Below are 21,786 nucleotides of genomic sequence, written 5' to 3'. Positions count from 1 at the left end.
CCTAAAAGCTGGGTTGTGTTTTTGACGATTGGTGTCACCACCAGCTCGGAAAAATCCTGGAAAATTAAATCTAAAGCCTTCAGGCCTCTGCAGGACTTAATTCCAGAGACAGAACTCTTCACTCTGTGGCTTCAGGAGAGAGTAAGGTGATGATTAAGCACTTGTTGCCAGTTGCAAGGCGCTCTGCAGCTCTTTTTATGCTTTTGGATTTCAGATCTTACAAAAACAAAGAAAAAAAACCTGACAGGAACTTATATATTTTTTGTACAAATGTGACAAAATTATGTTGAAAACAAAACAAGTCTTCAGGAGCTATTGTTGGTTTTCTGAGTTTATCTCAAAACATTTTTGGGTTTTTTTTTCTATTTTGTTTCTGTGATTTTTAACTGACAGCACTGTAGTGTACATAAGAAGTTTTGTAAAGAGAAAAAAAAACTTGTAGTGTGGTTTCTACTTAAAATATGAGCCTAGCTAATAAAAGGTTCAATGTATGGAAAAGACTGGAGTAAGAGTTGGTGTTTCTCGGTGTGGTGGTCAAAAAAATTCCATGTAAAAACAAAAGCACATTTTGAAAGATGGAGAAAAGATATTCATATATGCATTATATAGACAAAAGTATCCAGACACATCTCTTTATGGGGCTTTTTTGCAGGGGTTGGGCTCGGCCCCTTATTTATAGTGAAGGGAAATCTTGATGCTTCAGCATACCAAGACATTTTGGACAATGCTATGCTTCCAACTTTATAGCAACAGTTTGGGGAAGGCCCTTTTCTGTTCCAGCATGACTGTGCCCCAGTGCACAAAGTAAAGCTCCATAAATACATGGTTGGATGAGTTTGGTTTGGAAGAACTTGACTGACCCACACAGAGCCCTGACCTCAAGCCCAATGAACACCTTTGAGATGAACTGGAACGGAGATTGTGAGCCTTTTGGTCCAACATCAGTGTCTGACCTCACAAATGCTCTACTGCGTGGATGGGCAAAAATTCCCCACAGAAACACTCCAGAATCTTGTGGAAAGCCTTCCCAGAAGAGTGGAAGCTGTTACAGCTGCAAGGTTGTCTGTGTATTTAGAATGCAGTGTCATTAAAGTCCCTGTTGGTTTAATGGTCAGGCGTCCATTATATGCCCGTAACCACTTTTTCCTAAAAAAAGATTAAAAATTCCCCTATGGCCCAAACAGCCATAGAGCACCTTTATAAAAGAGCCTTCTGTAAAACTGTTGACAGAACACCTCGAACTGCAAATAAGGTCAGTTATGACTCTTTCAAAATTTTTAAACCATGGAAGTTTTGTATTTGTAAAACTCGGCAAACCTGGAAGCTAGAACATTTTTTGGCATAAGAGCTTAACAACTTGTGAGTAAATTGTCACTGTTTTAGAGCTTTATTTACTGAAGACAGCCGCCTGCTTTGGCCCACACTGTGTATGTATGTGTAATTTTAATACCAAAAGTACCTGGTATTTACCACTTCACTACCACGAAACTATAGCTCCAAGTTGGTCTAATGTGTACCTGCCTTTGTTTTCTCTGTGTGTGTTGCTCTTACACAAGCCACCCACTCACTGCAATCTGCAGCAATGAGCTCAGCAGTTTCACCAAGATGTGAACAGACAACTCATGCACACCAAAATGCAATAGCCCCATAGTGTTTGTCAGGTCAAATACACCTCAAAACAGCCTTTTGCCCTCTCTTTACATCCTTTCATGCACTCTCACACACAGCAGGAATGCCAGAGGAGCTCAGCTGACCTTTACAGCGAGTGGGAAGGAGGCAGGAAGTTGGAGCAGGGACAAAGAAAGGGATTAGGAGGGAATACATGGACAAAACCTCATTGAAAAGGCTGTAGTGTCCAGAAACATCAGTCTTGACTAGTAAACTTATGAAATTAATTTGCTATTTTATTATATTTTGTTCTGTTATATTTTATTATTTTTGTTATTCCTGGCTCTAAAATAGATGTGTTGTTTTATGTCATATGACCCATGAAGGAAGAATTTGGCTGTTCAGGTTCTGCAATTTAAAGTTTGAGATTTAGTGACATCTGGTGTTGTGGCTGCAGATTGCAACCAAATGAACACCCCCCACCCCCTCCAGTTATGGTTATTATAAATACATTATACACATTTTATGTCTGAGACTCAAACAGTTAAGAGGAAAACATGAAGTTGATAGTTGAAATGTCTTTTTGGTGACACTATTAACAACTATTTGACACTATTAATACTATTAAAATATGACAAGGGGCCCCAACTAGACTCAGCTTTATTGTAAGGAGTCACAAACTAAAAAAGGTGATACTCACTAGTTTAATCTTTAGCAAAGCATTGTGGTTTTTTATCCGTTTATAATGTGAAATTTGCCAGTAACTGTCAAAGTGCTAAGTAAAGTAAAGTACCAATACCTTTTTTTAAAACAAAAAACTTTGCCCTTGCATCCAGCCTACTTCAGTCCTTCCTTTTTCTGCACATACAAGGACAGTATACTCACCTCAGTCTCTCTGACAGTGACTGGTGTTAAAGGTATGGTGTCTGACTCAAACTGTCCGCACAGGCCACGTGGTCTCAAAGCCTTCTGGAAGCATGTCCGTCGCTATGCTTCTGTAAATCATTTCTATCCAAACATTCAGTTCCTCTAGTGAGGACAGTGTCAGAACAAATTGCAAACTGGAAAAAATGATCTCACACGGTTAGAAATATGATCTTTGAAATTCTGTGCAGTCATGAAAAAGTATTTTAAGACTAATGACAGAAATACTTCAGTGTCTCTGTGTTAAAACAGCTGAAGTGTCCCTAAAAGAACACACACACACACACACACACTGCTGTTGGCTCTGTTGTTGCTTTCCAGTTCATTTCAGGTTGCATCTCAGCTGGATTTTCCTCCCAACCACAATACTTTGCGTTGGACAGTCTGTTAACTAATGTGCTGCTTCTGAGCACGGAAACGCTTGAGTGTTACTTTGTATGATTATCACTCGTACTAGAACCACACATACAGTTTAGTGTAGAAGAACCATTTATTTATTTACAAGACATGCATGAATTATCAAATCATTTCAATGTCCAAACACCATTACCTTCTTGTTTCTACATAGTGCAAAAATAATGCAAAGAATGTACTTGAAATACAATCAAATGGCACCAAACAGTTGGTATATGAAAAAATGACACAACCAGAACCTGCCAGGATTAAAAATTCTAATGGCCTCTGTCTTATTTTTATACTCTTTTGATTAAATAAATTTTTTTCTATATTTATCTGAATGTTTATCACTTTGGTCACCAGTTATGATACATGTTAGGGGTTTGTTTCCAGTGACTTTGGACCTCTGTACCTAACAGTTTACTCATTTTCATGGGTCTGATGATTTACATGATGACAACAGAGACCTTGTACAGAGCAGAGGAGGTGGCCTGTGGCAAAAAGTTGTTCTAAGATGCCTTTATGCAATTTCTTAAATTAGCTTATGTTAGCAAATAATTCTGTGCTTGCAGCCAAAACCAAACTGTTGTCATGAACACCGCTAAAGTTAATTTATAACTTGCGAAATAATATTTGGCCAGCTACTCCCCTCAGCTTAGGAATGAAAAGAAGAAGTACCACACAATATCTAAAGCATATGTAAGAAAATTTACACTCCGTGATTCTGGTACCGACAGTTACAGTTTAGGTTTTGCAGCTTAAATCAAAGAAGTGGAGTCAAAATACACCAAATGCTGTTCACTTCCTCCAGTTCTTTAGCAAAGCAGCTGTGAAAACCGTGAACATAAACACTAGTAACCAATACTGAACATCTTGAGTTCAAAACAAGCAAATATTAAAGGATGTTAATGATTCTCCCAGTGTAGGCTTCACAGTAGTCTTATACATGTACAGTTGCTCCTCTTATGGCATTCTTTGTCTTGATCAAGAAAATAAAGCCATTTTGGAGCTTTATTGGTCAATTTAAATGGATGGATTGTGACACATTTATTAGCAGCTCCTCAGTTGCTCAGAGTCCTTGCCTTGTTGAAGTCCTTACAGTGTACTCCGCTGAGGTCTGACCACATTTTTCTTAAGATGAATACCAATGTCTGAGGTGATGATTTGTTTCCTTCTCCTCTCTAATCAGGCCAAAGCAAAAGCTCCGGTTTCACAGAGTCATGGTCATACAAGCACAAAACTATGCTCAGCAATTATGGTGTAATGATTCATTCACCGAGCTCTGAAGCAGACGTTTAATCCCTCTTAGGCCTCTCTCCTCTCAGGGAAGATATTCAGCCCCAGCTCCACCAGCGCCCCCAGTAACATGGTCCACAGTGGTATGCACACAAAGGTCAGCTTTACATCTGCCAGCTTCTCCAGCTTGGCGCACAGCGTCAGGCAGAAGCCCAGCTTGAGCAGCATGGCCGTCAGATACCAGGCACGCAGGCGCAAGTCCGGAGAGCCGTTGCGTGGGTCATAACCAGGTTTGCAACGGCCTGCCATCTTGATGGCGAGCATGAGGATGAGGATGCCGTCAAAGACCCACACTGGGAGGAAGATGAGGAACCAGTTCCACTGCACCTGGAGAGACGAGAGGTAGGAAGATTACTTCAGTTGTATAAGATTGAGGCGTTTATCAACTGTCAGATGTGATGGGTCATTTTGTAGCTGGTGTGAGAAGAAGATGATGAACTTTACGAATCATGTGAGTAAAATTGGATTAATCATATGCAAATGAAATACAGTAAGTAAACACTTTGATTATTCACAGTATATTGACTATTAGGCTGTCTCGATTGAGTTGAAACTACTAAAGTTAATGGTGAACAAATTCGTTTGACTGTAAATGATTCTATTCTCAATATGCAAGAGCTGAGAGAAAAGGAGAAGCTTAGAAGAAGAGCCTGGCAAGTATGAAGACAAACAGAATTCCTACCTTCCCGTCCAGTTTGAGTACTAGCATGATGAGGAAGACCAGGGTGAAGACCCAGGTCAACAAAACCCTCTGAGCCAGAGACATCTCACTGCCTGGAGACAGATTAGAGCAAGAAAACGACGAAGAGACGCTGGACAGAAGAGGTTTGACACAATCAATGTAATTTATTTTGGCATGGAAAACGAAATAGAAGAATAGTCTATTTCAATGTTGAAATAGCGGCTTATGGCAATTTAAAGTCTGATATTGTCAGTTGCATCAAATAACATGTCACTTACACAAACTGGAGTCGATTTTGTTGTTATTAGTTTTCATTCATCGTTAGTTAGCTCATGTTACAATGACAGCTAGCTTTTACAATCCAGTAGCATTTAGCTAGCCAGTTGGTGTTTTCTTGAAGACAGTGTCCGACTTACTTCACGATATTTCGAGGTTGGTTCCCAGCACGTTCGCCTCCCGTTATGGCGTAAATCAAAAATCATAACGTTTATTATAATAATTCACATAATGATCAACATAGGTGTCTATTAACAATAACAGACGGGGGGAATTTCGGTCCGTTATCTCTGTTCGTCCCGCCCGTCCGAGAAGCCAATTGGTCCTCTTTGTGCTACGTCATGTTTGTTTAACGCTTAATCGCGCCGGTGTCTAGCCGTAAAGTTTTTGCAAACGCGCAAGTTTTTCCTGTGGTGTGTTTTGACTTCCACTAGATGGAGGTACAGTTCTTTCTATTTCTCCCTGTGGTTGTGATTATATGCGAGTTGTGTCGCCACTGTTTAAAATTGCTACATTGCGTAGTATTTGTTTTTGCTTTGCAGTTAATTTACTCCTTGGAGTGATATGTGAACCGGCTCTCCTTTCCTGTCCCCTTTGGTTACCGTCGACATTTTATTGGCTTAAATTGCAATGGCGTGTTTTTACGGTGGTTTACGGGCAAGGGCTGAAGTTGTATTTTTACAGTGAGAGACAGACAGGGAAAAGCTACTGCTTCAAACATTGCCGAGCAGATCTTCAGCATCTCCTCTAGACAGTCGTCCAGGTTGGCTAGCACACTGCAGCATAAACCACGTTTTGAAAGCACAGTTTGGGTCTGTGTGGGTACTCGGAGCAGCCGTCGCTGTCAAGGAGGTAAGACCGAGCGGTTGCATGGCATGTTTCGACAACAGTTCAGGATTTCGGGGTCAGCTGTGTGGGCTCTTTGTGCCTGCCGCCGGTAGCTTAGCTAACTATGTAGCATGATATGAGCTAGCAGCAGGAGGAGGACGATAGGCTGTGTGAACTGAACCATGAAGACTGTCTGAAAACACAGTGGCTACATCTACATGGAGGCTAGCTTCAAGATTAGCTGCCTGTTGACTGATTTGTAACACTGGACAGGTTATGTCCTTTTATGGAGTGAAAACACACAGTACGCTTAACTGTATACGGCTTCGCTATAGTATGCTTCGATCACGACTGTATCCTTACCGTTACTTTATTTGACTCTACAGTTCCTATTTATACTACTACAAACAGTCTAATCTTTCCACGTCAATACTACGAGGGCTGCAGCCAAACATCATGTCTACTACGCTGCCATCAAAACATAAAATATCAAATTTCGTTGTCACATACTAGCTAAACTGATCACAAAACAGGATCATTTCCTGAGCTTCTTCTAGTTGGATGTAGCCATAAACTATTTAAAACATCAATGTGTATTGCCTGTCAGATTGTTTGTCTTCCCACACGCCCGTATCAGGACCCAGGCACCTTACCACCTTGGCTAAACAATTTCCTGCATTACCAATTAACCTGCTGGTTAATTATTTACCTCGTTATTAGTATGTTCTGTAAAATGTCACAAAATAGTGAAATACATTAATCTGTCGTTCTGTTGTTAACCTATCATGAGTCCTTGCAGCAGAAACTGTCACAGGCTTCAGTAAGAGGTCAGGCTCACAGTTTGGCAGGTCATCTGATTATCCAACATGGTTTGCCATCCAGCCAGTCTGTCTGTTCCACTGTCTGACCAACACTGTCATGAGTTTCCATTGCAATCCTAATGTAACCCATAACTTAACCTTCCTTACCACTGTTGCAAAGTCCTGTAACATTAACACCCAGCCAGGAGAGGCAAATAAACTTGACATCTTTCTGCATTGTTCTGACAGCCTGTAGTTAATATATGAAATGTGGCTTTCTTGTAAATCAAAACTGAGCAGGCTGAACAAGCAGAACAGCTCAGACTATATTTGAGTAATAAATCCTGTTATAAAACAATGACACCCGCAGAAACAATCGGCTGCAATGTTGCCAACAGCCGCAGTTGTTAAACATGGCTGTGTCTGGAGTGTAGCCAGTAACTTTCCTGCAGGTGAACCTGTCAGGTATGCAGTCAGACATGTGTGGCAGCACATAATGCACAGTGTGGAATTCTGTATATGACTACAATGCAATGATGAAGCAAACCTCCCATCTGATTTAGGCTTTTTGATCGGTGAGTGCATCCACATTATGTTCACAGCCTAACCTCTCCGGCAACTTGATGAAGATTTAATTCAGAGAAACTTCTAATGTGTTTCACAGTAGTTAGCAGTTGTGTCAGTTAAGTGCATTTAAGTGCCTTTGAGCAAGGCACTTAATTGCAGTGCAGCTGCAAATGGCAGGAAGCTGTGGTTGCAACAGGATCCAGTCAAAGTTTGCAAACAGATATTGTGTTTGTTACTAGTTGACATCTTGGAGATGAGCGAGGAAATCACTGCTACAATCTTGTGCGTTGACAAGACGGGCGTTGTATTACACACAGCTGGCTTCTACCAGAACACTCTGAACACGCACACACCTGCTCAGACGCACACGCTGCATGAGCCATTTGAGGCTCTGATTGATTTATTGTCGTGTAGGCTGGTACTAGTCGCCTTGTTAAGGCAGCGGCCGTTGTGTGTGTGTTTGTTTATTTACATGCATTTGCACAAAGTGAATTGTAGTGGTTGAGTGACTGCCTGATTGAGTGTCCCGGTGTGTGTAATTGTAGCATCCACAGGCTCGCACTGCTGTCTGCTGTCTGACCAGCATGCTCTTTTGTATTTCTTTTTGTCACTTGTTCTCTCGCTTTCTCCATTTTTCTCATTCTCTCTCTCTCTTTCTCTGTGTCTGTCTTTGTCTTTGAGGAGCTCTCAGAGGATGCTGTGTGTATTGTGCAGCTTGAGTCTGCCTGCAGAGCTGGTTACATCATCAGCTGCAATGTAGTTACATCACACACTAGACTGCCATATCATCTTATATTAGAGCTGCATAATGGTCTGCAGGCCAGTCCTACAACTCAAAGAAATACAGCCATTGCAGTATTGAGCGCTAGCATAAAGGGCACAGAGAAAGGTCAAGTGGCTTTCTCGAGAAGTGCCGCGTTACAAGCTGAGCAGAGCTGTACTGCAGTAGAAAGACCGGTTACTGATAACGTGGAAGGTGTTATGCTGGGATGAGCCATTGCTGCTCAGGCTCTAAGTTTATGAAAATAAGTGTTACAGATGGGATGGTAAATCTACACTTGGTGCGTTTTCTCTGGAGCTGATCAGTGTGGTTTACTGAAGCTAGTAGTCTGTGTCATGCTACGGTCCTTTTCAACAGAAGACATTTTTAGTTGTCGTCGGAAAGAAAGGACGGGTGTGTATAATAAAATGAATGACTGCCGGACTCCATTTAGCTGCTTCAGTTTCAGAATTTTGTTTTTTTTGTGTGAGTCCTCACAAATGTTATCATTAACAACTTTGACTGCTGTGTAAAATACATACTGATGCACATGATGGTAGACAGATGTAAGTACGAGTCAAGCCTTTTAGACCTGCCTTTTTCCTTTTGTTTTTTTTTTTGCTTATTAGCTAACAGGAATGTCAAGGGGATCTTAATCAAAAGCAGGCTGCACATGCTCACTTAGTCCTGTCTAAGCAGCCAGTGAAAATGAAATCACCTATGCAGGTGTAGCATGGGTGTGTATGGCCTTTTTCACTCTAATCGACTGCAGCTTTTGACAGGGGCAACTTTGGATTCAGTGAAACCAAAAACAATCTTCTACAAACTCTCATGCGGGCTTTGTTGAACTTGTGGTTTTGTTATAATCGGTAGCCTTTGCCCTTTTCCTTTCACTTAAGGAGGTTGTGGCATGAATCCTTTAACTTGGCTGATGGCGGGTAATGTGTTTTCATATTGTTCGATGAGTTTATCTGTCAGCTTTGACAGGTCATTGACTTTTCAGCTGTAAACAAAACAGCGGCTGTCATGTGATTTGCACACGAGTACCTTATCCTGCATCTCTCTGTGAAGGCTGATTTTAATGTCTCAACACACACTTATCTGGAAATGTTGTTTTCTTTTGTTAACTCTATGAAATTCCCCAGACGTGACATGTTGGTGTGGCTGAGGGTCATGCTGAGCAGTTTTGCCCAGAGTAATAACGGTGTGATTGTGAGTTATAGGTTACCAAACGAGCATTATAAGGATTATAATTCTGTAGGATAATTGATAGTGACAAGACATATTGGAGGTGATTATGGTGATGAAAGGGGAAGATGATGATAGGGCTCATGGTGGTTGGTCTCCTGACTTTCCACAAGAGCTGCATTGTTAGAGAAAGTTGAATGTAGGGATCTTTTGCTGCCTGCTGTTATTCATTATTGTTTCTGAGAATTCATGCTGCGTCCACAGGGGATGTGTGTGTGCGAGCGAGCGAGCCTCATCATGTGGAGACCAACCAAAGCCCAAATTACACAGTGCTCAAAATGAACAGACAGACACACTCTGGAAATTAGACATAGTTATTAAACTTTTACTTATTGGCTTTACCTGCATGCTAGATACTGAGACACACTCATGCACTGTTGTTGCTGTTGTTGAATCTCAAATGTGACCACCCCATCCCACTCAGTCTTGACGTCTCTCTCTGTCTCCTTCTCTTTTTATTTTACAAATGTCCAGCTCCTGTGGTAATTTGGCTGTGAGGACAAAACGCCAGTCAGCTACACGACCTGACCAGAGGTGAGTCCAGTTTACAGGCCTGCACACCAACTCCAGTCTGTCTGTGTTTGAGAACCTCATGCTTCAGCAACCCCTGCTCTGTTGATGTGAAGGTGTCAGCTGTCTGCACACACACACACGCACACACACATGCATGCACGCACCATTTAGACTCTGCTCAGACAGCAACAGTAGTTCATGAGTACTGTTCATTATGTCTGAAAAGAAAGACAGATGGAAATATACGTGAAAGTGAAAAAGGGACTTATTTCCCCTCTCAGATGAGCATGCAAGGCCTTTTTTAAGGTGTGTGTGTGTGTGTGTGTGTGTGTGTGTGTGTGTGTGTGTACTGAAATGAAGCCAGTGTACAATCGGCATAAGCGCGTGCTTGTACGACTGTCTGTGGTTACTGATTTCCTATCCAACAGTTGCCCACACAGAGGTTCTCCATGTTCCTCCATGTTATCAGCTTATCCAACATATTCTATTCTAACACATTTGACAAAACTGCCTTATGTCAGACTCAAATGTAAGATGATTCAGCTTTGGAATAGACTTGTGAATTCACAGCAGCTCACCAGAAAGATCTTTTGCTTGATATTTTGCATGGACATGGACCCTGGGTGAGGATTTTTCAAAGCAGGTTATGGTGATTGTTGATGAATTGTCCATTTCATTAGTCCATTTCAGGTTTTAAAACATTTGAGTTGTGTTTGAGGAAGGGAATCTTATTGGCAGCAGAATTTAAAACGCACGTCCCTCATTTTTAACCCCAAATTTGTCACCCAGGACTAATTTTAGAATCATGCAGACATTCCTCCTAATTGTTTGGTCGTTAACTTTTAGGAGTGTCACAACTCCTGATTTGAGCAGCGCCATTGTTTTATTATTATCGGAGTGATATTTTATGCATATGGTAATTTCACATATGTGCCATGCTTTCCTTTTTTTTTGTGTTTCATTCAAAAATTGGCTAAAGTATCACCATACCCTTCTGTCTTATTCATGGCTGGTTGAGTTATGTTCTTGTCTGTCTCTATATGAGTAACTATCATATTTTTGGTGTCTTGTAAGTCAATGGGAGCCGTACACTTACATGTGCATGACACGGCAAATAACTAAAGAACTAATTTGTGTGTGTGTGTGTGTGTACGTACTGCTATATGATCGAACCCTGTATGGGCCAAGTGTAGTGTCATGAGGTGTTATTTGAGATCGTTAGGGATTCACCCTACATGACGGAAAGCGTGATCGCCGTCTCCCACCACCACCCCCTCTGTGTCACACACTCACTCTCAGAATCCCCCTGACACCTTCGACCCTTCATCGTCGTTTGAGTGGGATCATGTTTCAAACACACACACACACACACACATACACATTACCCTCTCGGCCCAGCTCAGAGATGTAACCTGCACCCGTCATGAAATATAGAGCACCCAGAGAGAGGGGGGGGGGGGCAGCTAGTGTTACACATCACGAGTTACCAGACTCATGGAGGAGGTCTCCTCTTGTGCCCAGAGAAACGTTTCACTGATAGATAAGCAGCAGCAGTCGTAGGAAAGCGTCCACCCAAATCTCTTCCCTTCGATTCCTGCGCTACTCTGTAATTTGTCTGTCCAAAACCCAGCTTTGCAGTCAGCCCTGACACAGATGGATGCCAGAGAGTTTTCAGCAGTGTTATTCATGCTCAGTTTCCATCTAAACTTGTCTGACCGCCGCCTCTTGCTTTTTCAGGCTGTAATTAGCAGCTTGCTTTTTAATGTACCGTAGATGAAGCGATTAAAAAGCTTTGTGTGTATCAGCTTTGTTGTGGCTGTCAGTGATGATTTTCTCTTATGTGTGTGTTCTCGAGAAGCCCTGAAAGTCGCCCCCGTGTGAGCTGTGAGTGGAGGCTCTCAGCTGATGGTTAGACTATCTAAAGCTTTCTGAGCTTATGTAGGAAGCCAGGGAAGCTTGTAACATGAACCCTCCAACCACCCTAATTTTAAAACCTGACGTGACTCAAGTTTATCCATTTAGTGAAACTTCAGTGCTGCTGCAGCGTATACAGTTACACATCACAAGGTTTTGTAAACACACACTGCACCGACTGACCTCAATGTGTTTCTCTTCTGCTCTGCTGCACTTGAAGATACTTCCACAGAACATAATGTCATATTCTGATTGTATATTTGGGAAAAGCAAACCTCTGTGTTTTTCGATTTATCAGATTCTAGTAGCAAATCCTCTCATTAATCTCAATCCCTCCTCAATTCATTATTGAATCTTTTAAGTTTTAATTTCCCACAGGACTTTGGGAAAGGGAGGTGATATGCGCCCTTCTTCGCCTTTTAAAATGCCGCGGGGAACCCTGTATAGATTAGTAGTCACGTTAGCTCAGTGACCAGCTGTGTGTTCAGTAAACGGTGCGTTTCTAATAAGGACGAGAGGAGATGAAAGATTCATTAGTCAGCCTCACACTGAGGAGTTTTAACAACTTGGAACTCAGTGCAGAATCGGTTGCTGGAAGCCAACCGCAGTCATTTGCAATGACATGAGACATTAAGAATGGAAGGCATGTGTGTGTTTGTCTCAGAGAGTCAAAAGAGTAGCAATTAAGTGTCGGATTTAAAAAAAAAAAAAAAGTCTGAGGTTGACAGGTTGCGTAACCACTTACAGTAAAAGTTATGAGAGCTATTGAATAAAAATAAAAATAATCATCATCTCTCTTGCCACACCCTCACTCACTCTCAACACTCATTTAGCTGTCTTGGTTTTGCACAGGGGGTGGCACGGTGGTGCAGTGGTTAGCACTGTCGCCTCATAGCAAGAGGGTTCCAGGTTCGAATCCCCTATGTGGAGTTTGCATGTTCTCCCTGTGCCTGCATGGGTTTTCTCTGGGTTCCTCCCACAATACCAAAAACATGCACATTAGGTTAATTGGCTAGTCTAAATTGCCCCTAGGTGTGAGTGTGAGAGTGAGAGTGTGTGGTTGTCTGTCTTTGTGTGTTGGCCCTGCGATTGACTGGCGACCAGTCCAGGGTGTACTCACCGTAGTCAGCTGGGATAGGCTCCAGCTCCCCCACGACCTGACAGATAAGCGGTATAGAAAATGGATGGATGGATGGATTCTGCACAGACAGACTTGCAAAGATGTTTTTCTTTCTTTTTTTCTGTAACTTTTTACCACTGGGTTATTGATGTTTATTCATCTTTTATATTTCTGCTTCTTTATATCAAAATGGGTTCTTATTTCTAACCCAATGCAACAAGTTAGCTTAAAAAAATAATCTTCAGTTGGCAAAGTCATGTTTTAAATTGCTTTAAACAAGTTTACATTTTTATCAATGCCACAAAGATTGAATTAAATATGAGGGCATCCAGCTCCATGAGGTAGAAATAGACCATCAGTAATGAGATATGTAAACAAGCTCCAAGACACGCAGAAACTGTATGAAGTTTTTATAATAAAAATCTGTTTTACATCAGTCAGAAACATTTGGGGGATTCAGTGGAACAACCCTCAGATGGGTAGTTTCATCTATCGTGTAAGAGTCGTCGCTCTTTTTCATTTCTGTCAGCTCTTACCCCACACAGAGACCGTATGGGTGTCACCCCGAAATCAGCACAGTTTAAATCAGTGTGCTCAAGTATTGTATTGAAGTTAAAATTCAAAGTACTTGTACTTTCCCTAGTATTTCCATTCCGTGTAACCTAGCAGTTCTACTCCACTACAAATATTTACTTTTAACTGATTAATTATTTATTGCTTCATTACATTTGACTGGCAGCTTTAAGCCACTTTTGCAGATTCAGACTTTTTTTGCATCCTTCCTGTGCAGTGAAAACCATGGCTCTCTCAGTGTGATTGTTTTTGTTTGTTTATATATGAAGATTTCCGGTACAACGTTCGTATAGAGAAAACTGATCATTTTTAAGCTAAGTAAGCTGAAAAATTCATTGTCACCAAGTTGAAAACAGGCCTGCTTTTCTGAGCTCATTACAAGTTGACCTTATAGAATATGATGCAGTGATGTAGTTTAACCTCCCCCAGCAGACTATAAATGAGAGACATCGGTGCAGCAGTAAAGCACTGGCAGGGAACATTTTACTGCAAAGTGAGAACATTTACTTGGTAGTGGACTGTGTTCTCAATCTGGTATTGATACTTTTACTTAGTAAAGGATGGAAATCCCTTTTTTTTTCTTCTATCGCTAACCTTCATGCACATCAACTTGCATACAGTAGCTGCAGGAGGCACGCTGCTAATTATATTGAACCATTTCCTGTTCACACAAAGACATGCATGCATGTACACACACATACAAAGACACAAAAAGAGCCCTTTTATAAACTGTGGCCTACATAATACACGCTGTCGTACTTGACTGCTCTCTCTTTCTGTCTCCTTTTGTAAATGGGTCAGTTGAGACAGACCATTGGTCAGACGGACTTGGCAGGCTGTGTGTGTGTGTGTGTGTGTGTGTGTGTGTATTAGTGTGTGGTTGTTATTGAAGCTGTTTAAATTCTTTGAGAGCTTTGTAATGGAGTGCATTTGTGAACAAAGTTTTTTGTTGACACGAGCTTGTAGTAGTGAACTTACGCATGTTATTGGTATGAAAATGTACTGTAGAAATATGAATAAAAACGACTGGGGACAAACACAGTACAACATTTAAGTATATGATATGGAGTTAGAAATGTAGGCTCGAATGCAGGAGGCTGACAGGTAACACTCTGCCATAGCTGTTTTCTCTCTTAGGTCTATGAATCCTTTGACCAGAATATACTTGGCGTGTGTGTGTGTGTTTGTGTGCATGTGTGTGTGTCTGTTGTCTAGGATCTGTTCCCTAAATACCCTTTAGCAAACCACAGTTCCCATTTTGGAAACACTGAAAATGTGTGGTTTTGGAAAAAAGTATGTTAGGAAAGAACTCTCAGCCAATTTCTACTTGCTATGTTTTCCAGCAGTTCACGGCTAATCCTGTCTGTGAAGCCGTGTTAGGCAATAGCATGTCTCTGCGTGTGTATATGTTTTTGTCTGATAGTGTGTGTGTGAATCAGTGCTTGCATCACTCTGGGGTATGATGGAGGGATTTTGAGGCTTCAAACAGGGAGGATCTGCTTGTGTTTTTTTTCCCTTATCTCTGGATGGGCAGGGTTTGAAGTTGTCAAGCTGTCAGAGAGTCTAAGAGTTAAAAACAGAAAACATGGCTGTTTGTGGACCAGCTCCACTAATGAAGGGGTGTCGTTCCCATTGGTTTGTCTGCCTGGATGCATGTCTGTTGTTCTCTCCATGTCATGCTTGCTATTCTTGTTTTGTGGTTACACAACCTGACAGCAGTTGTTGTTGTTAGCAGTTGTTGCTCTGTAGTTACTGGACACCAAGCTTTTTAATTTTTTTTTTCAATCATGCAATGTTCTGATCCTAAAATGTAATATGTGACATCACATCCCCATGAGGGTTAAACGTAGAACTATTGTTTGTATAATGTTTTGGGGTTGTTGACTCATTCTTGTGAAAATGATATCTCAGCAACCCAGGAAACTGGTTAGAATTTGGTGTTCAAAGGTCAAGGTCACTTTGGGGTCACAAAGACCACAAGACAAACTGCTCTTAGCTCTAACTCCACAATCAGACAAAATTTCACCCAAATATTTAAAAACATAAAATGATGAAGTGGTGACCTGTTTATACTCAAAAGGTCAAAAGTGGTCTACTTTGAGATGGCATTTTCTGGCCAATATTTAACACCAGGGCTATATTTCACCTTTGGTCATATACTGAACTGTTGACGTCAAACTGTGCCGCTTGTACATCTGTGCTGTCGCATTAGAGACGTGTGTGAAGCGAATGTTGTTGCACTTTGTGATGAAACTCTCCGTCACTCGCCACTGGTGCGTGGAGGCATACAACCGCCGATAAACACGGATAAAACAAGCAACAGATGACACTCTGAAAAAGACTTCCTGTCAGTCTGTTAGTTGTATATAAAAGTCTCCAAAGTGACGAAGACCCGTGGTGGAAACATACGTCCACCCAGTGCTGTCCTTTTTTTGTCCTCAGGCAGGGCAAATGAATTACAGTGCAGGAGAGGTACACCTGTTTCCACGTGTAAAGTAATTAATAACTCACAATTTCCCGGTGTCTGAAATGTGAAATATAATGAGCACATTAATCAATAAGAAAAATATGTGTAAGTTGCAGCACTACAGCCAAAAACTATTCTATTAATATGTTTTCTTTCCTAAAAATAAGTCACTGACATGTTATACATTTGCCTAGTTTTAGGCCTTTGGAGTGCAAACTGTTTCCCTGCTCTGGTATTTTCACTTGAAATGACTGTTTAATACCTCATTCTTCTCATTGATGGTAAACTGTCTGTTGTGCCAATAGATGGTAGTGACACAAGGTTTGCCTTGATGTGGTGGTGGTGTGGGAGCTGTATTTCAGCCATGGGGCGGATATAAATTTGGGACACATCATCAGTGGCGTACCTTTGAATCATGGGGTGTTTCGGCCTTTCAACACTAGACACCCTCATCAGAGGTGGCCAGCTACAGGGTGATCATGCCTGAGCTTGTGTCCCATGCCCAATCATGAGTATTGGCTGGTTGTTTAAATGGCGCAGCCCACAGGACTATGCAAGGCAAAGGCATCCTCTCCCCTGAGTCAAGCCTGAGTTCTCATTGCGGAGCAGCAAAAAAAGAAAAAAACAAATGTGTGAATGTGAGTAAAGGATGGGCGTGTTACCTTCATGTGCATTTTAAGACTTAAACTCTTCCTCTATTTCTGTGTTTATGTTAACAGGAAGAAGGCCTGAGAATACTTTTTCTTTCCCACAGTCTATATGGCAATATTATTTTGTTTATTTGTATGTATAGCAAAAACAAGTGCAGTATACTGCATGTCAGGAATAGCGTGATTCAGCAGCAAAAGCTGGAGGGAGGAGGGGTGATTGTAATCACCACAAGCAAGAGACTTTCTTCCTGTTGCTAAAAATGTCTCCTGTCTTCTGGGGCAAAAGTGTGTGTATACACACAGAAACTTGTGATTTTTTTTTTATTTGTTAATTTTTTTGTACTTTACAGAGACTTGCATTCATTTTCTGGAGATTTGCCCTAAGCATAACCACTTCTTTCCTAACCCTAAACCATCCCTTAACCACTGAGCCAAAAATCTGCTTATTAACGTTTGGGGACACAGCTGTTGTCCCCAGATGGATAAGACGCCCTCAGTCAGCTGTCCCACAGTTGATTTTTAGTCTGAAATTGTCCCTGAAAGTAGACTAAGTCAGATGCACATGCACAAAGATGCATATACACCCACGCCTCTGCAGCAGGCGTGCAGAATTATTGTAAAAGGAACTGAGTTCTTTGCACAGTTTGCACTGTGTGTGTGTGTGTGTGTGTGTGCTCAGTTAATGCTACTTGCAAACGTCTGTGCATGCCATAGAAACTGTTCACACTTGACTCGGAGCATTTAATCTTCTCTCCTTCCTTCTTTTGAATTTCTCACATTGTTGACCCAGTGAGTTTGCAGTTACTCAGATCAATCGGATAAAAAATGTCAAGTTTGAAAACTGAAAGGGATCACTTCATCAGTCAAAAAATGTATTTTTACCAGTATTTCATTGGATTGAGTGATATTTCCTGACAATCAGTGAAGCCAAAGAAAAAGCAGAAAGCCCCCGCTGCCCCCCCTGAGTCAGCCTGGCCTGCAGCTGCTGGCCTCCGTCACTCTCCATCTATCTGCTCCGCCATCCCTCCCACTCACACGGCAGGCCAACAGCAGCACTCATTCAACACAGAAATAGAAAAGACAGTGAAAGACTGAGGGAGAAGGAAGTGAGGCAGAGACGGACAGAAAGAGAAGAGGGAGGCAGAGTGGCTAACCGCGAGCTTTCCTTGTTTTCCTCTCGACAGCATCTTATAAACCGCATCTCCTTCTCCTCGTCTTGCTCGCTCGCCTCTGACTGAAAGAGGCTTCTACTTTCAGTGTTTTGACGTACATCAGAGGGTCACGGTCAGCGTAGTTACATCCCTCATGTTAATACTGAATGCCTCAAAGACATGCACGATAAGCTGATTGAAGTGAGGAAAAGACTCAGACTCAGCTGTGACGCTTGTTGAAGAAGATCCAGTAAAACTCTGGTCCTTTATTATTTTTTTTAACCACAGCAAAAAAGCTCATATCACCTCCATCACCAGAAGATCCTATTTCAAAGACAACTTACTGTAATAACACACTGACTGTAACACTGACACACTGCAGGGCCTAACGTACACTCTGGACACACTCTCAGATGTATGCTGGCTCTCTGTCACTTCCCATCAGTGACCCTCACATTGGTAATCGAATGTAATACAACATGTGGTTTATTTTGGTGCTGATCAGTCATGGATGTCATGGCTGTAAAATAAATTACTGTAAGTTTGAGTTTGTCATCTTATACATTTATGTAATCATTTGCAGCTTATTTGTTTGTAAAACTGCAGCCTAAATTTCACCCTTTTTGCACTTTTCTTTGTTTTTGCCATCAGACAAACACGATATAACACGTTCATCAGCGAGCTTTTGAAGTGCCTCTAGGTAGATTTTGTTACCTATGGACAGAGCCAGGCTTGCAATTTTCCCCTGTTTCCAGTCTTTGTGCTAAGCTAAGCTAACTGGCTGCTATCTTACTGTGGTATATGCAGTAATACACCCGCAACACGAACATACCTGCATCTTAACACTGTTTCTGTGAACATCGATGTGCACTTCTTGTTATTAGCATTTGTCGATTTGAACTGTGTGTGTGTGTCTTTGTGTGTTTATGAGCATGTCTTTTCCAAGCCACAGTCACGCACACACCCAAACCACTGAAGTGATCCAACAGCCAGTCCCAAAGTTTTTCTCGGAAAACGCATGCATGTGTGCGAGTTAGTTTGCGTATGTGTGTTTGTCTCTGTAGGTTTATGTGTGTCAACGTGATTCATTGGGAGCAACCGGCTCTAAACCATCATTATTAGACTGATAATTGATAATTGCTTATAAAAAGACTGTTTGTTTTTGTTATAAGATGAGTGTCAAGGGAGATGACGTGCATAAGTGACTGATATCATTACTTGTGTGTGTGCGTGTGTGTGAGTGACGAAGCAGAGTGAAGGTCTTGACTCAAATCTGCACAATCACGTGTGTGTGTTAGTTAGTGTGTATGTGACCCTCCTTCTCCTTCGTCAGTGGTCATGACACGCCTTCCTCCCAGGTACATAGACCTCGGTCGTCCTCTCTCTCTCTCTCTCTCTCTCTCTCTCTCTCTCTCCTCATTACTCCCTCACTCACACTGCTTTCTCTCTCTCTTTGTCTCGCTGTGTGTTTTTCAGTCTAAGATGCCCTAGGCCGGGAGAAGGGAAATGTAAATGGCTTCCAAAGTAAAAGATGCTGTGGTGTGGTACCAGAAAAAGGTAAGAAGCTGTACATTTTATTTGCATTTACATACTGGCTTACAAAAAACTGCATTAAAAGGTCTGTGCTGGTTTGTATTTGTGCATCTTATTCATGCTGAAAGGGATGAACGTGGGGCTGAATTAAACTGCTACATTTACTCGTGAATATTTTAACGGCATGGCATCTGCTGTTGGATTTGGGAAATAAAGACTCACTCTGGAGAGCCCTCCTTCACATTGGATGGTGTGGTTTGTTATTTCCAAATTTAATAAGCAGTAACAACAAACAGCAGTAAGGTCTGTGAATGTTGCTCTGTACACGTGCGATTACACACATGTGGACGTGCATTAATGCATTAAATACCTAAAGAAGAGGGATTCCTCAGGCAAAACAACAAACTCTCTGGGTTTGCAAAAAAAGGAGAAATCCTTTACAAGGCACGGAGGTATCACAAAGCAAAAGACAGCACAGAAGAAGAATGAGGTGAAATATTTTTGACATATTGACAAAAAAAGAAAAAGCAAAAGTCCAGTCACTGGCTTTTTGTCTGAAGCTTTCTCAGTTGTCATGACGAAAAGGAAATTGGGTCATCTAATATGAAGTTTGAAATGATCATACGTGATAGAAGAAGACAAAAACCCATCGCTAAATGACCTCAAAGAGATATTTGGCGTCTTACTGCTGCTTTTTTTCATGTTTTCTTCTTACATAGTTATTGATCCACCTGTGATAAACTGATATGTTCTTTGTGTGCCTTTTAAAATAGAAACATAGATACAGAGTTGCAGAAAATGTTGAGATATTTGAGCGTGCAGACTCTTGTTGATGCGCAGCGCTTTGGCAGCGACCTCCTCAGTGCTGCAGCAGCACCAGAGTTGGGCCGCTGGGCACAGTGTGAAACCAGCCTGGTGTTGTGTGTCCTCTTGTTCCATGGTCTCAGATATCAGATCCTCAGCTGGACTCGAGCACTGCTCCCCCTGCAGCTCTCAGCTTACACATCTGTCTTCCTCTCTGTCCTCACAGACCTGTCTGTCTGTCTGTCATCACGGCCCCGTCTCTCTCTTCTCAGACAGCTTCTGCTCATCTGTCTGCTTGTCCATAATCTGTCTGTCTGCTTGTTCTTCTTTCTTTTCTTTTACTTTTTTTTTTTTGCCTTCCTGATCTTCTGCTTGCACCTGGCAGATGAAGACGTCAACATAAGCTTTCGCTGGAAGCAGGTCACGGCGAAGATGACTCATATGAGACGTCGCAAGCTTTAATTAAAGGTCTAAACTTTAAACACTGCTGTCTGTGTGAGACAAACGATTATTGTGAACTGAAAATAGCAGGTTTTCCCAGCTTTACTTCTTTGGTTTGGTTATTGAATTAGTCTAAATGTAATTGCCGGTACCATTAAAGAGGTTTTAAGGTTTCAGTAAGGCTTTAAGATTTGTACTAAGAAACTGGATTTAAAGCAGAAAATCACTGTTTTCTTTAAACTGTTCAAGAGTATGCCTGACTGCTGTCTCGGGGTATAGAGTTGGCCTACATAGGCATGTGTGTAGGTGAGCTTGTCTGGGCAGAGGACACCAGTAACAACAACTGCTGAGTCATGAATGAATAAAACTGCTCTTAAGAAGCAGATCACACCTGTCCGATTATGCTTGAGGCTTTTTTTTTAAGCTCTGATGACAATTTAAGTGTTTTTTTTTCTTTTTCCTTCCCCTGACAACCTGAATACAAAGGAGAAGACCATTTCAAATATTTATAACATATTGTCAGCCTCACATCACAACAGGTTTTTTTTTTTCTTTCCGTTTAAGTCACCATGAGAGGACGATTTTGATCCAAGTATCTCGATCAGCCGTGTGATTCACAGTCTAACAAATGACGCAGCACACAGGCAAGCCTTGAAGGGCAGACATGGAAGGGTTCGTTACAGCTATTGTATTCTGTCTAGTTCAGCAGAGGCTTTGCTAAAAATACAAGAGAGAGCTGGAGATGTAGTCTGTGTTTTGATGTTAAGTAAGTCCAACCTGACAACCTGAATATAAAGGAGAAAACCATTTCGAACATTTCGATTGTCAGCCTCACATCACAACAGGCTTTTTTTTTTTTTTTTTCCTTGCCGTTTAAGTCACCATGAGAGGACAATTTTGATCCACTCCAGTGATCCAAGTATCCAAGTATGAAATCTTGTCTAAACAAACATCGCCTTCAGGAGAGTACTTAAGCATGCATATTTTTAAATGACTTTGGCTCCACAACGTCTCAAGCCTGACGTTGTGTTTGTAGCCTTGGCTGGTGTGAGTAGTGATGTTTTCCTGATCAGGATGTTGCTCGGGTTATGCTGCAGATAATGTGCTCATTTTAATTTAATCTAAATAATTAAAAACAAACCACAAAAAAAAAAAAAATCAGTGATAATATCTTCTCACTTTGCTCAGTGGTGGTGGTTTTGGTTTTACCAGTGCAGGTTTTTAGATATCCAGCC

At 41.5% G+C, this 21,786-nt stretch overlaps 2 protein-coding genes across 4 annotated transcripts in view; one reads left to right on the top strand and one right to left on the bottom strand.

Annotated features, from left to right (window-relative positions):
• Positions 1–3,011: 3,011 nt before the first annotated feature.
• Positions 3,012–5,509, bottom strand: LOC124053519 (transmembrane protein 60-like). The gene is made up of 3 exons (XM_046378759.1): positions 5,323–5,509; positions 4,907–5,036; positions 3,012–4,551 (listed from the first exon to the last, which is right to left on the bottom strand). Exons 2-3 carry the CDS (start codon positions 4,988–4,990, stop codon positions 4,234–4,236), a joined length of 402 nt encoding a protein of 133 aa, XP_046234715.1. The 5' UTR covers positions 4,991–5,036; positions 5,323–5,509; the 3' UTR covers positions 3,012–4,233.
• A 238-nt stretch (positions 5,510–5,747) lies between these two features.
• The window catches only part of LOC124053517 (protein PHTF2-like), a 38,437-nt gene continuing 22,398 nt past the window's right edge, over positions 5,748–21,786 (top strand). Inside the window, exons 1-3 of one of the 3 annotated variants that reach the window (XM_046378758.1) lie at positions 5,748–6,034; positions 9,860–9,919; positions 19,250–19,330. In XM_046378758.1, coding sequence (XP_046234714.1) covers positions 19,286–19,330 — 45 coding nt within the window. In that variant the 5' untranslated portion in view covers positions 5,748–6,034; positions 9,860–9,919; positions 19,250–19,285. The remainder of the gene's footprint in view (positions 6,035–9,859; positions 9,920–19,249; positions 19,331–21,786) is intronic. The other 2 variants (XM_046378754.1, XM_046378755.1) reach the window with 2 other exon arrangements.

Source organism: Scatophagus argus, chromosome 22 (assembly GCF_020382885.2).
Source record: "Scatophagus argus isolate fScaArg1 chromosome 22, fScaArg1.pri, whole genome shotgun sequence".
In the NCBI taxonomy this organism is placed as follows: domain Eukaryota; kingdom Metazoa; phylum Chordata; class Actinopteri; family Scatophagidae; genus Scatophagus; species Scatophagus argus.
Note: the sequence above shows the minus strand (reverse complement) of the source record. Positions and strands in the feature narration are given on the sequence as shown.

Bases quoted from the DNA above. Each gene is read 5' to 3' on its own strand.
- LOC124053519 (XM_046378759.1), bottom strand. From the start codon at position 4,990: ATGTCTCTGGCTCAGAGGGTTTTGTTGACCTGGGTCTTCACCCTGGTC. The intron at 4,552-4,906 runs GTAGGAATTCTG...TCGTCTCTCCAG, and splicing joins TACTCAAACTGGACGGGAAG to GTGCAGTGGAACTGGTTCCT.